This window comes from Penicillium pulvis, assembly GCF_028828015.1.
Source record: "Penicillium pulvis strain IBT 33274 chromosome Unknown scaffold_8_segment0_segment0, whole genome shotgun sequence".
Taxonomy (NCBI): domain Eukaryota; kingdom Fungi; phylum Ascomycota; class Eurotiomycetes; order Eurotiales; family Aspergillaceae; genus Penicillium; species Penicillium pulvis.
Window position 1 is genome coordinate 6,601,896 of NW_026643080.1, and position 14,965 is coordinate 6,616,860.

The 14,965-nt window shown below is 51.7% G+C and overlaps 4 protein-coding genes across 4 annotated transcripts; 1 reads left to right on the forward strand and 3 right to left on the reverse strand.

The window, feature by feature from the left end:
* Positions 1 to 177: 177 nt before the first annotated feature.
* Positions 178 to 2,071, reverse strand: N7503_011915 (Zn(II)2Cys6 transcription factor; the record flags this gene model as incomplete). Its single annotated transcript, XM_057071461.1, has 3 exons — positions 1,331 to 2,071; positions 1,107 to 1,280; positions 178 to 1,077 (listed from the first exon to the last, which is right to left on the reverse strand). Exons 1-3 carry the CDS (start codon positions 2,051 to 2,053, stop codon positions 178 to 180), a joined length of 1,797 nt encoding a protein of 598 aa, XP_056918072.1. The 5' UTR covers positions 2,054 to 2,071.
* Positions 2,072 to 2,698: 627 nt separating this feature from the next.
* Positions 2,699 to 3,789, reverse strand: N7503_011916 (SDR family oxidoreductase; the record flags this gene model as incomplete). Its single annotated transcript, XM_057071462.1, has 4 exons — positions 2,699 to 3,359; positions 3,423 to 3,591; positions 3,642 to 3,694; positions 3,749 to 3,789. The coding sequence occupies 4 exons, from the start codon at positions 3,787 to 3,789 to the stop codon at positions 2,699 to 2,701; spliced, it is 924 nt and encodes a 307-aa protein (XP_056918073.1).
* Positions 3,790 to 5,042: 1,253 nt separating this feature from the next.
* Positions 5,043 to 6,166, forward strand: N7503_011917 (TauD/TfdA dioxygenase family protein; the record flags this gene model as incomplete). Its single annotated transcript, XM_057071463.1, has 2 exons — positions 5,043 to 5,849; positions 5,906 to 6,166. 2 exons carry the CDS (start codon positions 5,043 to 5,045, stop codon positions 6,164 to 6,166), a joined length of 1,068 nt encoding a protein of 355 aa, XP_056918074.1.
* Positions 6,167 to 7,075: 909 nt separating this feature from the next.
* N7503_011918 (type I polyketide synthase) lies at positions 7,076 to 14,864 on the reverse strand (the record flags this gene model as incomplete). The annotated part of the gene is made up of 4 exons (XM_057071464.1): positions 7,076 to 8,177; positions 8,232 to 10,685; positions 10,744 to 14,313; positions 14,371 to 14,864. 4 exons carry the CDS (start codon positions 14,862 to 14,864, stop codon positions 7,076 to 7,078), a joined length of 7,620 nt encoding a protein of 2,539 aa, XP_056918075.1.
* Positions 14,865 to 14,965: the final 101 nt, after the last annotated feature.

Here is a 14,965-nt window from a genome sequence, read left to right on the forward strand (position 1 = left end):
TAGAAGCAATAGTCGCATTCTACAGAGAAATGGGTCGTAATCATGATATCCGAGCGCCAGTCATCCGCTTTCCAACTCCGCCCTCCAATAACACACAAAATGCACAACCCTTGGGGATATAAAATAAAAAACAAAAACAAAAAGAGAAAAAAAAAAAGGCTCAGTAATACTAGACCATCAGAAGCTTTCCATTAACCCGGGTGACTGATGGAGGGAAAAATTATCCAATTCCAAGGGAGTTTGCGAGGTTGACATGCCCGAGGAAGACTCCTCGGTGATGCGACCTTGGCCTTCTTCAGTCACAGTACTCAGAATTCCCGGATCCGCGGCAACAATGTCCATCAGCGCTAGGGCTTGATCCAAGCCAAAGGTGTGGCCGATCATACGTAGGCACTGCACTACCCACCGGCGAAGCGGGTGGGTTGGATTCTCAGCGGTACCGGCCAAGTACATTGGCCACAGAAGAACTAGTCCACCAAGATAACTATCTGGTGGTGGAAGGTTTGGATCCGATTCATGATGGTGTACACCTAGGCAGTAGGGCACGCTCCGGCAAATGTCAATCGCAAGGCGACGAATGGTGGCCCGGAGGGAGTGGCATTGCTGTCGGAACTCCTCCGAGAGGGACCTCATCGAGGCGGAATCGGACATTTGTCGAATGTGGGTCAAGATCATTTCACTAACGATGATGCGGGCACAGCGGTATTGATTCCATGAGTTGCAAGACCAGAGAGTGGGGTATATATGATACTGGTCGTCGTATAGAGCCAAACCCCGACACTTTTGTTGGAACTGAAAGTCGAAACGATCTTTCACGCGGATTTCGTAGGAGAACACTGGGGGCAAGCCGGCGAGCCAAGCGATTAGATCGGCTTCGATGGCCGAGGCGCCCGCAATAATTTGTTGGTCATCTGTTATTTTGCGTGCGATAACGTCGGCCCGTAAGTTGGAGAGCCGACCGATGATAATGATTAATCGGTTACTATAGGCCTCGCTCGGGCGGAGGTCTAGGATATACCGCGAGCTCTCCAAGAGAGACTCGGGGACTCGGACGTCTCGTTGCATACAGCTGATGATCTGAGTAGGGTGGAGGTTAACGGGCGAACCAAGAAGGCGGATTGAAGGGAGAGACGGACAATTTGATACCGCAAGTGCATAAAAAGACGAAGGCCAGTTTCAGTATTGAGTTGATCGGGACCGCGCATCTCCAGGAGGGCCATCGCTCCGTTTATATGGTTAGTCCAAAGATCAATATCCTGCGGGGCTCTCGAAGTGACAACCTGTGCGAGGTGGATCAGCATACATTCATTGAATCCTTCAATGCGCTTACTTCGTATATGGCGAGCAATACGACCGCTCCGAGCGCTTGATTGGACTTGGCCTCTTCTGGGTTGGCCAGTGCGTCATTTAGCAGTGTTAGTGCCGAGACATACTCCTTTCGTGCCACCTCCATAAGCGACGTGACCTTTTTAACACGGCACAACATGGCAGAAGCCACGGCGCCCATACTGGCTTGCATGGCACTCTGACTTGTGGGTCCACCAGACTGCATCAGGAATTTGGACATCATCTCGGTATTCCAAAATGCGCCCGGGAAAGCATGGGAGCGCATGAAATAACAGATAGCATCCTCCTTAGTCGGGGCTGCAGGTTGAACCTCCATGGGAATAACCCATGCATCGGGCATAATATACTGTGGAGCCAAGTTGAAGTTGAACGGGAAATCCGGCCCCGGAAGGTTAGCCGGGGGCGAAGGATTCCAATTTAGGGATGCTGTACGTTGCCCCTCCGGGGTATCAGTGCGAGTCGATTGGGTTGTCTGTTTCGATTTGGTGGCCTTGGCCGGAGGTGAAGTCGACTTTGCCTCCGCTTTTGCCTTCCTCACCACTGATTTGCTTTCATCGCGGAACATTAACGATAACTGGTCGCGATAGCCGGGGCATTCCCGCTTGGCCCTCAAGCACTGCGAACAAGCCGGTTGGGCCTGATCACATCGGACCTTGCGGGCCCGACACTGACCACAGCCTCTGCTGGGTTTTCCACAATAAACCATGACCGGGGGGGATATCTTGCTTTAATAATGTAGATACGCGGGAAGATCGACTACCTCTCCGGGCTGGGAAGAAGGTATTATTAACGATATGTTTGGGGGCCATGAAGGCTGCACCGCCACTTAGCGTGATTTGGATGGTCGTTGGGCTGACCCCACCTCCACACTTGTCCCCCAATCACCTTGCGCGAAAGCATCAACATCACCGAATTGGGTATACACTGCGAGTCGAGATCGACTAGAGTGGGAAGCTTGTTTGCCCTGTGGGAAATACTTTAAATGAGAAAGAGTCATGAATCTTGATGCCTGTGGAGTTGTGGGCCAAGCTATAGTCTTGATTCGTCGAAACGATTTGCGGCTGGCTTGTTTTCTTTGCTGCCTTAACACTCAGCCACGGTGAGGCACGACTGAAATTCAACATAGCAACGAGTAGGCATGGATTACGACATAGATGATACCTCGGAGCCATCTTATCAATGGTGCCTAGTTCCAGCCTCTGACGTAGGGTTCATTCCAACTCAATCTTATCATTTCCAGTAAATCAATATAAAGCACGTGACATGCATCTGATATTACTGGGAATCTCTATAATCCAGAAATCGAGTAGTTAATTATGAACAAATACGCCCATTAGTGCTATAAAGTAGTCTATTCATCCTTGGAAGGCTTTACGTCATGGACCTCCTCAACCCGCGATCGCAAGTTCTCCAATTTCCATAATTCAAACATCCTCCAACAAACATAATCCACCACCCATTCGCCAAACAGGGTCGAGCCCCACCACAACAGCCATGCCAGCCCACCATAATAGAACCAGTCCGGTCGCCCAACCCAACTTCTGAATAACCACGGCACTTCACTCTTCAGCGAATTTGCAACAAGTTCTTTGGAAAATGACTCAGTATCATAAGGGCTGTTGTTGTTCACAAACGTCAGACGCTTTTGGAAAACCTCTTTGATAGGTTGATAAACCGAGTTCTCAGGCAAAGACCTATGTGCCCGATTGTGAATGTTCGACTTCACAGTGCCGACCATGCAAACCATGACCCTCACACCAAGAGGTCGTAGCTCCTGACGCAGAGTCCGACTGTAACTAACGATCGCCCCCTTGCTAGCACAGTACGCGCTTCCAAAGGCGTACGGTACTAAAGCCGCCAAAGATGCAACGTTGATGACCAAGCCCTGGGCTTCAATCAGAAGATCCGAGAACCCCGCCACCATTGCCATAACACCGAAGACATTGGTCTCAAATGTTGTTCGTACGTCCTGGATATCGAGATCTAGCGCGGGGTGCGTGTGTGTGCGACCGCTACATAATGGAGCTATTAGCACCATTGACAGAATTCAAGACATAGTCGGGATATGAGCTTACGCATTATTGACCAGAATATCCAGACGGCCTCCAGTCAGCCCGGTGACAATTTTGTGGCATTTCTCAATGCTGCTGGGATTTGTCACGTCTAGTTGGACGGTGCTCATGCCCAGGGCGGCTAATTCTTTCAGAACTGATAGATCGCGAGCGGTGGCAATTACATGTAAACCTGAACCATTGTTAGCCGTGGAAGTGTTCCATAGTGACATTTCTTGATACCTTGCTTGTGAAACTCGTGGCAAAGGCCATGACCGATGCCTCCAGGTGTGCAGCTAAATTTGATGTTAGTAAACATCAACTGAGATGATCCTCCCATGCTAACTTACCCTGTTATAAGAACAGACTTTTGCCCTAGACGTTCCGGCATGTTTCATATATGAAGCTTTGCTAAGTCAGGATGTAATTGTGAAGCGAAGAAAGAATGGATCAAGTGTTTTCAAGTTGACATGTGAGCTCTATTCTCGCTTGCCCGTAGTAGACGTCTTCGTGCAGATAAATTAATTAAAGGACTGTTAGAGTCCAGTTCCTTTTTACTGTGTGGCAAGAACATATGGGGGCCGTCAAATTCGGAAACTTCAACTTTGTCAATCTGCTTCCTGAACAGGTAATCTATAAATAAGGCTCGTTTTAGGTTGCGGACTTTATATAACCTTGAAAGCACCCTGCCATGGGATATTTTATTGACTAGTGAACTTGATAAATGTTTAGAGGTACATATTCATCGATCCGAATGACCGTTCTTCTCTGGCAGAGACACGTGCGCCAACCGTAATTGTCCAGGCCTGGCTATAGGCAAGAATCATAACATGTCACAATGAAAATAGTCAAGACTGAATGGTTTCGGAACGTGTAAGCAGTATCATATTAATACCCCTCTAGGTAAAAGCTCGGACCTAAGCGCGCTCAATCGCCCCTAATAACAGCCCCCAACGATCGATTGGGGGGCCATTCTTGTCCTGGAGTTTCCTTTCCAAAAACGAATGTCCGATCATCATGCATAGGGGCGGTAAGTCGTTGCCCCCAAATTCTGCACGTAATTAGTCTATAGGGCTGTACGTTTCAGCCCTGGAGAGGTTACAATACGAATGTTGGGACCTGCATAAAATTTGGATCCTTGGCAATGTTACCTTGAAATACTAAAACAGAGCTAAACCATATAGGGTAATCGGGTCTAGCAGAAGCGTATCGTAAAACCAGCTCAGCACAGTAAGATTGGGGTCTTCTTGACTCCCCTGATATCTAGTAAAAGCCAGATCCGAGCCATAGTCCGTGATTGGCTGAAACCAAGTGTAGAAGAGGGGCTGTCTTGTATAATAATATATCCCCTGTTACTACTATACCGGCTATTGGTTTTCTAGCGCTCCAGGACTGTCGACAGGATGTCTATCCCTGCTGTTTCAGTAGAAGAGTCCGGTGAGCTCGGTGGCTTTTTTTACTTTTTTAGGGCATTCATTTCTATAAGATCCAACGTGAGATATCGGGAACAACCTTCGGGAACGTGAGATCCATCAGACTATAAATCAAGCGTCCGCCAAGTACGCCAAGTGAGTCCAAGAATTCTTGTCTTCGAAAAGTATCCACGCAAAATCCTTTCTACGTCATAAATCCATTATCGCCCCAATGGCATCCAACGACACTTGCCAAGTTTCCTTCAAGACCCTCCACCCCACTATTGGCGCAGAGTGCCATGGAATCGATTTCTCCAGGCCTCTACCTGAAGATGAGATCCAGATCATCCGCGATGGCATGGCCAAGTATGGTGTTCTCGTGTTCCGTGGAGCCCAGCTAGACGATGCACGTCATGTCGCATTCGCCCGCCAACTTGGCGAGCTCGACTCGTCCACCGTCTTTGTTGCGCCTGGCAAGAAATACCGACTCGATCCCTTCGTCGAGCTCACAGATGTATCCAACATCGAAGACGACGGCTCGATTCTTCAGAAAGACAGCTTGAAGTATCAGCTTGGTCAGGGAAACAATCTTTTCCACGTTGATTGCTCTTACAATAACCGCCGAGTGGGACTTTCCATTCTCCGCGCTCACCAATTGCCTCCTAAGGGAACTGGTGGTGGTACCGCATTTGCCGATACCAGGACTGCATATGATGATCTCGATGCGGAGACGAAGGATAAGATCAAGGATTATGTCCTTTGGCATTCTATCTGGCATAGTCGTCGCCTCGCGGCACCAGACTGTGATTTCCTAAAGTATATGCCTGCGGAGAAGAACTCGATGGCTCGCCACAAGCTTGTGCAGCTGCACGAGGCTAGTGGGAGAATGAATTTGTACATTGCTGCTCATGGACACCACTTCGACGGATGGACGAAGGAAGATAGCCAGCCAGTTATCCAGGCTTTGCTTGACCATGCTACCCAGGATAAGTACACTTTCACAATTGAGTGGGAGAATGATGGCGATATTGTCATTTGGGTGAGTCGGCATCTGTAGGTCCTGGAGTTGAGAGATAATGCTAATATGAAATACAGGACAACACCTGCGTTATGCACAAAGCGGCTGGAGGCTCTTTCGCTGGCAAGTATGTCCGTGATATGAGACGTGCAACCCTTCTTGACTCCTCATCCACTGCCTGGGGCTTGAACCCACAGAAGGAAGAATCGAAAGAAGACCTCATGTCGGACTTTGTTAAGGGATACATAAGTGCAAAGAAGGCTGCGGCGATTGCCGCCGCGACGGCCGCGGCTACTCAGAACGTAGTCCCCGAGAAGAAGGAGGCTATTGCTGCTTAGATGCAGAAATAGCATATTTGTAACGTTTATCCGCAGATGATGGATTTTTAGCTTATTACTTGTCATTTGTAGCCTATATCCTTTCAAATTGATACAAGGGATTTCAGCCATGTTAAGATTCCCTTTCAAATTGAGTTCTCGATCATTAGACCGTTCAGAGTATGTTTAGACCTTATACATTGGACTTGTTGAGATTTAAAATCGAGTTTAAGACTTTGTGGAAAGTCACGATTTTAATTTCCTCTGAATATTGGCGACGTGAAGACACCCCGGGGCCCAGGCAATTTAATCTGAGACTTGCTATGCTTTGGTCAACCTACTAGCAACTCAAAACGGGGTCATGATCAAAACAGATAATAGAGCCAGTGGCCGTAAGCTGTTAAGGTAACATTGTGATCCTGTGATCTATTTATTTTCAAATGACCAGTCTATTGTGAAGTACAAGGTCGCCTACCCAATTTCAACTTTCAGCTGTCCTAAAAATAAAATGGGACGCTGTCGACATTCGGTGTGATATGATGAGCTTGGAAGTATAATTCAACAGATAGAGAATCCCCTTCAGTCTGTGGAACTAGATCGGACACATCACTCAAGCGATCGGGGGAGTACTACTAAACAAGGACGACTGAGAGCGCGTCCATCAAGTATTCTCGCTGCTAACTTATCACCATTTCGTGTTGTAGTGTGAATTTTCTAAAGCGACCGAGAGGAATAATCGGAAAGGGAACATTGAAATTGATAAAGACAAAATTAAGTGGAAAGCCTACAAAAACCTTTGTTCATTTAGGAACACGAAGGAAGCATTTTGATCAAGAGAAAAGCATTCAGACAGCAAAAGCAATTTGTATTTAATTATATAAACAACATAACTTCAAACACATATGCATAAAATCAACGCGATCTATATATCTATTGGTTCTTAGAATCGTTAAAGTCAGCCTCACTTGCTGGAGGTGTGGTCTCCGTGGAAGTAGCAACTTCACCACTGCTCTGGGATTCCGAATCCGCGGCATTCTCCTCCTTGGCCTCACCCTCAGCACCTTCGGTAGAAGTCTGAGCTTCCTGGACATTGGGGATCAACTCAGGAGAAAGTCTTGAGATAGCATCCTCAACCATATCCTCAACAGTAGCACCACCAAGCAACTTCAAGACTGGCAGGTCGAGATCCAGCTCGCGCGAGAACCAGACTCGCATGTCAACAGCAACCAGGGAATCGATACCCAGCTCGATCAGAGGGGTGCTGGGAGAGATGGCACCATCCTCAGGGCGCATACCCAGAAGCTTGTAGAGGACAGCCACGAAACCCTCCATAAGAGCCTTGTTGACACCTTCCATGGTAGTCTGCTCCTTGAGCTGGTCGCGGACGGAGGCTGCACCACCCTCACCTTCCTGGGAGGCGCTGGCGCGAACACGGCGGTACCAGGAGAATCGGGGAACCTCCAACCAGGGAGGGGGGTTCTTAGCGTCGGAGTCGACAGGCTTGATGGCGGAGTGGATCTCCCAGGTCGGGTACTGGGCACTGGTCTCGGGCTTACCAGACTTCACGGCCTCGGCGAAGAACTGGAGGTAGTCCCACTCGGAGATGTTCTCGTAACCCATCTTGGCAAGATGGTCCAGGAGCTTGACATCGCGGCGGGTGATGTATCCAATACCGAAGATACCGGCCAAGTTCATGACGGAGCCGGCAAGACCCTTCTTGCGACGACCCTCGGCGACGCTGACCATGAAGGAATTGGCAGCGGCGTAGCTGGACTGACCAATGTTTCCAGTCACGAAGGAGAGCGAAGAGAAGATGATGAAGAAGTCAAGGTCGGGCTTCTGGAAGAGGGAGTCGAGGAACTGGGTACCCTTGACCTTGGGAGTCAAGGTAGCGTTGAAGTCCTCGAAGGACTGGTTGGCAAGAACACCATCGTTCAGCACCATAGCACCGTTGCAGACACCAGCAATAGGAGGGAACTCCGAGGTGATGTGAGCGTAAGTCTTCATGACCGACTCAGCGTTGGTGATGTCCCTAGGAAATATTGTTAGTAAGAGGGTGTAGGGTGATTGAGGGAGTTCGACTTACATAGGGAGACACTTAACAATGGCGCCAGTGGACTGCACCGAATCGATCCACTTCTCGCTGACCTTGGGGTTGCGAGAAGTCAGAACAATGTAGCGAGCACCACGCTCAACCATCCAGCGAGTAAGGGAAAGACCAAGCTCTCCGGTGAGACCAGCAAGCCAGTAGGTCTTGTCAGAGCGGAACTGAACATCATCCTCAGGAGGGCAAAGGGCACCGAAGGCGACCGATTGATCGAAGTTGACCACCTCAAGAGTGGCGTTGGCCAGATCGCGCTCGAAGCCGGGAGCCTCATCCAAGCTGACCTGCTGCACTCGCTCGGTGGTGTCGAGATCAGAGTGAGCCTCGAAGAAAGCCTGTCCCTTCTGGAGCAGCTCGAGGGCAGCCTCAGGCTGGGATTGCGGCTGCAGGTAAGCCAGCTCACCCAGGAAGGAGTTGGCAGACACCCGCTTGATATGAGAGGGGAGGTACTTCTCGATGTGCTCGCCCGACTTGGAAGAGTCGTGAGCACTGGGGAAGTTGGCATAAGCAGACAGCTTGGCGGGGAATGCACCCACGATAGTGCGTCGGTGGGCACGGGGGTGAATGTACTGCAGCTCATCGGACGGGGAAGATGTGGTCAGACTGAGGGGAATGTTGCGCTCAGTAGCCAGATCTTTCAGAGCGGCGGCCAGAGCGGGGGTAGGCTCGTGGACCATGAGAGACTTGCCCTTAGCCGAGTGGGAGAGGAGGTAGTCACCAAGCAGGTAGCTGGCAACAGAGACGAGCAATTCCTGAGCCTGGTCAAGTGAGACATCCACGGAGAGGGTCAGGTCTTTGGGGAGCGAGACCTTAGATTGCAGAGTCTCGGACAGGGCAAGAACGGTCTGCTCAGTGCCAGCAATCTTACCAACCATCAGGTGGAGAGATCCGAGCGAGGGAATTGCCAGAGGTGCCAAGGTCGAACGAACAGCCTCAACCTCAATAAGTTCAGGCTCGGCAACGGCCCAGAATGGCTTGCGCACCTCCTTCACATCGCAGACACCCTGCTTGGAGGTAATGGCGACAACAGAGTTCTTAAGGTCAACCTCCTCGTAAATCTTGCGGCGGGATGCGTTGTAGCGAGCATCCAGAGGCTTGCAGGGTCCAACACGGGGGATCCTGGCTTTTCCACCGACGAAGCGAGTCTCGCGTTCCAAGACCCAGGTGGTGACATAGGGCTGAGACCAGGTTCTCCAGACAGCAGCAATGTGCAGCTTCACGAGTTCACTGGCAACAAGTTTTGTGTCAATGGGCTCACCATCAGCAAAGTCAATGACCTGGATCTTCAGGTCGGGCTTCTCGTGAACCAAAGCACGGGATACACCAACAATCATGTTAGCGTAAGGGTTCTCAGCACCAACACCGTGAGTCAACCAGAGGATATTTTGCGAGTTCTCAGTCAGAGTCTGAAGGGCGCTCCAGCGCTCAGCAGTGAGGGGTCCGAACAGGTTGGTGTCAAGCTCCATCAAGTTAAGGACAAGCTGCTTAGGCTCGAAGTGACTTTCCGTCAGGTCCTCAATGCGAGAAACAATCTGAACTTCCGAGCTGAAGGGCTCGAGAAGTGCGAGGATCTCACCCTGCAGCTTAGCCGTGGCCTCGGTTTGACCAGCAATAACGAGAAGCTTAGGCAGCTTGATGGAATCAGTATTCTCGGGGCTGAGGGGCTCGCGCAGGAGTTGAATCTGAGAGTCAACGGCCTGACTCAACATGACACTGTATGGGACAGTGAACATGTGGGTCTCGGGAGTCGCGGTGTCAATACCAGAAAAGCCAGTCTTCTTCAGAGCAGCATCCCAACCGCTCTGGGGGAGCAAGGGCTGGGGCTCACGGCCATCCTCAGCGGCCCACCAGCCAGGCTTAGAGCCAGCGTAGAATGATGAGCGGACGTGGTCGAGGTCAGTGACCTCAAGGAGGGCGAGGTGACCAGCTGGCTTAAGAAGCTTGCGCAGATTCTTCAATGTCTCCTCGACGTTCTTGGAGACGTGGAGAACATTTGAGGCGACAATAAGATCATAGCTGCGCTCATGGAAGCCCTGCTCAACAGCGTCCTCTTCCATGTCAAAGGTGCGGAAGACCATCTTTCCATCCTGGTCCTTGAAGAGCTCCTGGGCCTCAGGGAAGAAGGAGGCAGAGACATCAGTGTATGTGTACGAGCCATAGTGGTAATCGATGCGGCTCATGATGGCTTCAGTGGCGGATCCGGAGCCAGCACCGACCTCAAGGATATCCATTTGACGGGCCTTGAAGGTGAGCTGCTCAACCAAGTCACCAAAGAAGCTGTGGAACTGGGGCATTCCGTATCCGGTCTGGTAGATGCGGTCAATGACTTCGAAATCATCGAAAAGTTCCACAAGAGAGACCTCCCCACGAATGAAGGGAATGAGCTGGTCTCCAAGGGTCATCAGGTGGTGCAATTCCTCGTGCTCCTGGGCTAACCTGTATAGATTGTTAGTGAGTCCATTCAGGGATACTGTTAGGGAAAGAGACGACTTACTCAGACATGGGACCCTCGAGCTTCTCGAAAGTGTCATTCAGCCACTCCTTTTTGATGGTAGGGTGCGATCCAGCCTCCACTTTCTCGATCACAGAAGCGACCCAGGTGAGATACTTCTTGGCCTGCACCTCCAGACCCTCGATCTCTTCAGGCTTGATGGCATCGTGCAGCTGCTTCATGTAGTAGAAGCAGGTGCGCTCAACGAAGTAGGACTCCTCCCAGCGGGTCTTCTCGGACTCCGAGTTCCAGAACTCGGTGTAAGCGCGGGCTGCATCGGCCTTGTCATCGCCCCAGGTAGTGTCAGAGAACTTCTGGGCATCATCACGAGCAGTGATCTGAGTGACAGGAGTGACCTGCAAGCCTTCAATCTGGATCATTGCGTTGCCGGCATCATCATACACATCGATGTCACCACCAACCTGCTGGTTTGAACGTTCAACCTGCACATTGGCTTCGAAAGACAAATTCCTGTTGAGGCAGCCAGTCTGGTTGCAGGTGAAGGGATTGACCTTGATGGAGTGAATGATGGTGGGAACCATCAAAGTCCAGAGCTGACCGTCACCGGGAGAGCCAATGGCGGCAAACAGGCCCTGGAAAGCGACATCGAGAGGAGCCGGGTGGACAATTAGGCTGGTGTCGTAGTCCTCCTCAGTGGCGGTGTGGATGACACCGGTGGAAGCCAGCTTCCTGCGGTTCAAGCTAGTGATAGTCTTGAACATGTCGGCATAGTTGTAGCCCAGCTTGGCCAGAGAGTCATAGAAAACATCAGCATCAAGCTCAGTCATCTTGTCGGCCTCATTTGCTGCAGGACGCGAAGGGAGAGTCTCAGCAGAGCCGTATCCAAGAGTGAGCTTGAGATGGGCAGTAGAGATGGTGGTTAAAGCTGCGTCCTTGGTAGGGCAAGCACTGCACACGAAGTCACACTCAATCATATCAGCAGACTCATCCCGCTGGATGTTGCAAATGGTCACAGTAACCTCGGAACCGATGGTCTCATCCAAGAAACTCAAAGCCCAGTGAATTCGCAGATTCTCAAGCTCCACAAGGTCCATGGTCTCACCGAGATCATCCACGTACGCCTTAGCTGCCTCAATGGCCATGGAGGCAAAGCCAGCACCGGGGAAGATGGTCTGTCCCTGGATAGAGTGACCACGGGCCCAAGTGATTTCAGTTGGCTTAAGGAAGTTGCGCCAGCGCAACTCGTTTTCGCCGCTGTCCATGCGAACACCCAACAGCTCGTGGTGACCGTGCTGGCGCATACGCATCGCCTTCGAGACACGGGACTCGGCCCAGAAGGTCTGGCTGTGATCCCAGGTGTAGCCTGGCATGGTGCGCAAGAATTCAGGCTTATCGGCAGATTCCTTGGTTGCAAAAGCGGCGTCGAGGGATCCGAAGGACACGTTAGCGCCACCTACATTAGCCCAGACAGCTCCGATGGCGTCAGTGAAGGCCTCGACATCGTTTGACTTGCGGCCGAGCACGCCAGAGTAGGGAATGGTAGTACCCAAGGCCTCTTCAATCACCATACTGGCCGGACCCTTCAAGGCAGGGTGAGGGCCAACCTCAAGGGCCAGAGCGGGCGCACCGTTCTTCTCCAGGGCGCTCTCAAGAGCCTGAGAGAACAGAACAGGCTGCAACAGGTTGTCCTTCCAGTAGGAGCCGGCGAGCTGCTCGTTCATGTCACTGGTGACCAGGTCACCGCCAAGTACCGAGGAGTACCACTTGCAGTTGGGGTTGGGCTCCTGGATGGCGACCTTGACGCGGGCCATGGCGTCCATGTATGGGTCAGAGCAGGGCTGCATGTGGTGAGAGTGGTAGGCGGTGTCGACCTTGAGCGAGCGAACAAACTTGCTCTCGTCCTCAAAGATGAACTTGGCCCGTTCGATGGCGGCAAGATCACCGGACATGGTAACACTGGATGAAGAGTTGCTAGCGGCCACGTTGAACTGTCCGAATCGTTTCATTGTCGAGAGCTTGCAAAGCTCATTGGCATCCTCCATGGACGTACCAACAGCCAACATCGTACCGGCCGATCCGTTGGGGGCAGCAGCGAGCTTACCGAAGAGACCACGGTAGTAGGCAATGCGGATGGCATCCTGGGCACTCAAGAAGCCGGCGGCAAAGGCAGCACCAATCTCTCCACTGGAGTGACCGACAACAACATCGAATGTGATGCCGGCCTGCTTGAGCAGCTCAACGAGGATGATCTGCACGGCGGCACACAGGGGCTGGGAATAAGTTCCCTCCATGACATGGGAGCCATCGGCAGACTTGGCAAGCTCATCCCGCAGAGACCAGCTGGGACGATCCTGCTCAGGGAGGGACTGAAGAGAGGCATCCAGAGAGTTCATCAGGGAGGCGGCGAATGGAGAAGCCTCGACAAGGTGGTAACCCATACGGGGCCACTGGGCACCCTGACCGGTGAAGACACCCAGGATGGTGTTGGTCTTATGAGCAGGACGCACACCAAGAGCGGTTCCGTCGCTCTTCTTGGCTTCGAGGGCGGCAGTCAGCTTGCTGCGCAAGGTCTCCAGGGTGAGAGCCGAGAAGGGCGCGCGCATGGGGAAGGCAGATCGGCGCGAAAGAGTCCAGGCAAGATCGCGAATGTTGATGCTCTCCTCATCAATGTCCTCGGAGTAAGACAGGAAGGTCTCAATCTGGCTGACCAAGGACTTCTCCGAGTTGGCCGAGAACATGAAAGGTACTGCCGCGATAGAGCTGCGAGTGACAGCTTGGATGTGAATCTCGGGTTCGTAAGACTCGATAATGGCGTGGGCATTAGCACCACCGAATCCAAAGCTGTTGACACTGGCACGACGAGGAACACCAGCAGGGAGCTTGGGCCAGGGCTTAGCAGCCTTGAGAATTTCAAGACGGCCGTAGTAAGGCTCAATATCAGGGTTGAGTTCCTCGAAAAGCATGTTGGGAGGAATGAAGCCATGCTTCATAGCGAGCGAGGCTCGAAGCAAGCCCGCAATACCAGCAGTTCCCTCAGTGTGTCCAATGATGGTCTTAATGGATCCAACGTACAGCTTGTCGTCAGAGTCGGTGTTTTCGTTGCCTTCAAAGAAAGCGCGGTAGATCGCACCAGCCTCCTGAGGATCACCAGCCTTGGTACCTGTACCATGGGCCTCGAAGTACTGGCAGCGGTCAGTGTGAGGGTTGAGACCAGCCCGGGCGTATGTCTGACGGATCAGCTCGGCCTGGGCGACGCTGCTGGGCATAGTGATACCAGTGGTCCGGCCATCCTGGTTCACACCGGTCTCGCGAATAACACAGTCAATGGTGTCGCCGTCCCGAATGGCGTCACTCAGACGCTTCAGAATGACGGCGGCGACACCTTCACCACGCGCGTATCCATCAGCCTTGTTGTCCCACATGCGGCTGCGGCCAGTGGGGGAAAGCATGTTAACATTGCTCTCGGCCACAAAGTTGGTGGGTCCAAAAATTAAATTAGCTCCAGCAGCGACAGCCAGGTTAGATTCACCCTTTCTAAGCAGCTCCACTGCTTGGTGTGTCGCGATAAGGCTGGAGGAGCAAGCGGTGTCAATGGTCATGGAGGGACCATTCCTGTCAAGAGTATCAGCTTATCTGTCAATGCGCTTGTGATTCTGGAAAAAGGCTTACCAGTTGAAGAAGTAAGAGATTCGGTTAGAAAGAATGGACGAAGCAGTTCCCGTCGCGGCGTACTTGGGGATAGATTCGAGATCGTGGTAGGTAATATGCGCATAGTCGTTACACATCACACCGACGTACATGCCGGTTGCGGAGCCAGACAGCTCTTCGATCTTGTGGCCCGAGGCTTCCAGAGCCTCATAGACCACCTCCATCAGAATTCGTTGTTGCGGGTCGATGCCCTCGGCCTCGGAACCAGGGATGGAGAAGAACTGGGCATCGAATTCGCGGGTGTCCTCCTCAATTTGGTAAGAGTGCAGCACGTTGCTAGTGCCATGGTGGCTGCCATCCTTGTGGTAGAAACCCTCGGCACTGAAACGGTCGATCTTGCTAGCGACGTCCCGCGGCGATTTCATCAAGTCCCAGAGTTTCGATGGCGAGGAGGAACCACCGGGGAAGCGGCAGCCACTACCGATGACAGCAATAGGTTCGTTGGGGTAAGCCATTTTGGATGTTGAGGTTGAGTAAGAAGGTTAAGTTGTATAGACGAAAGAGTAATGGATATAAATATCAAAGTCGCTTTGAGATGCGTGGCTGGTGAACTTTC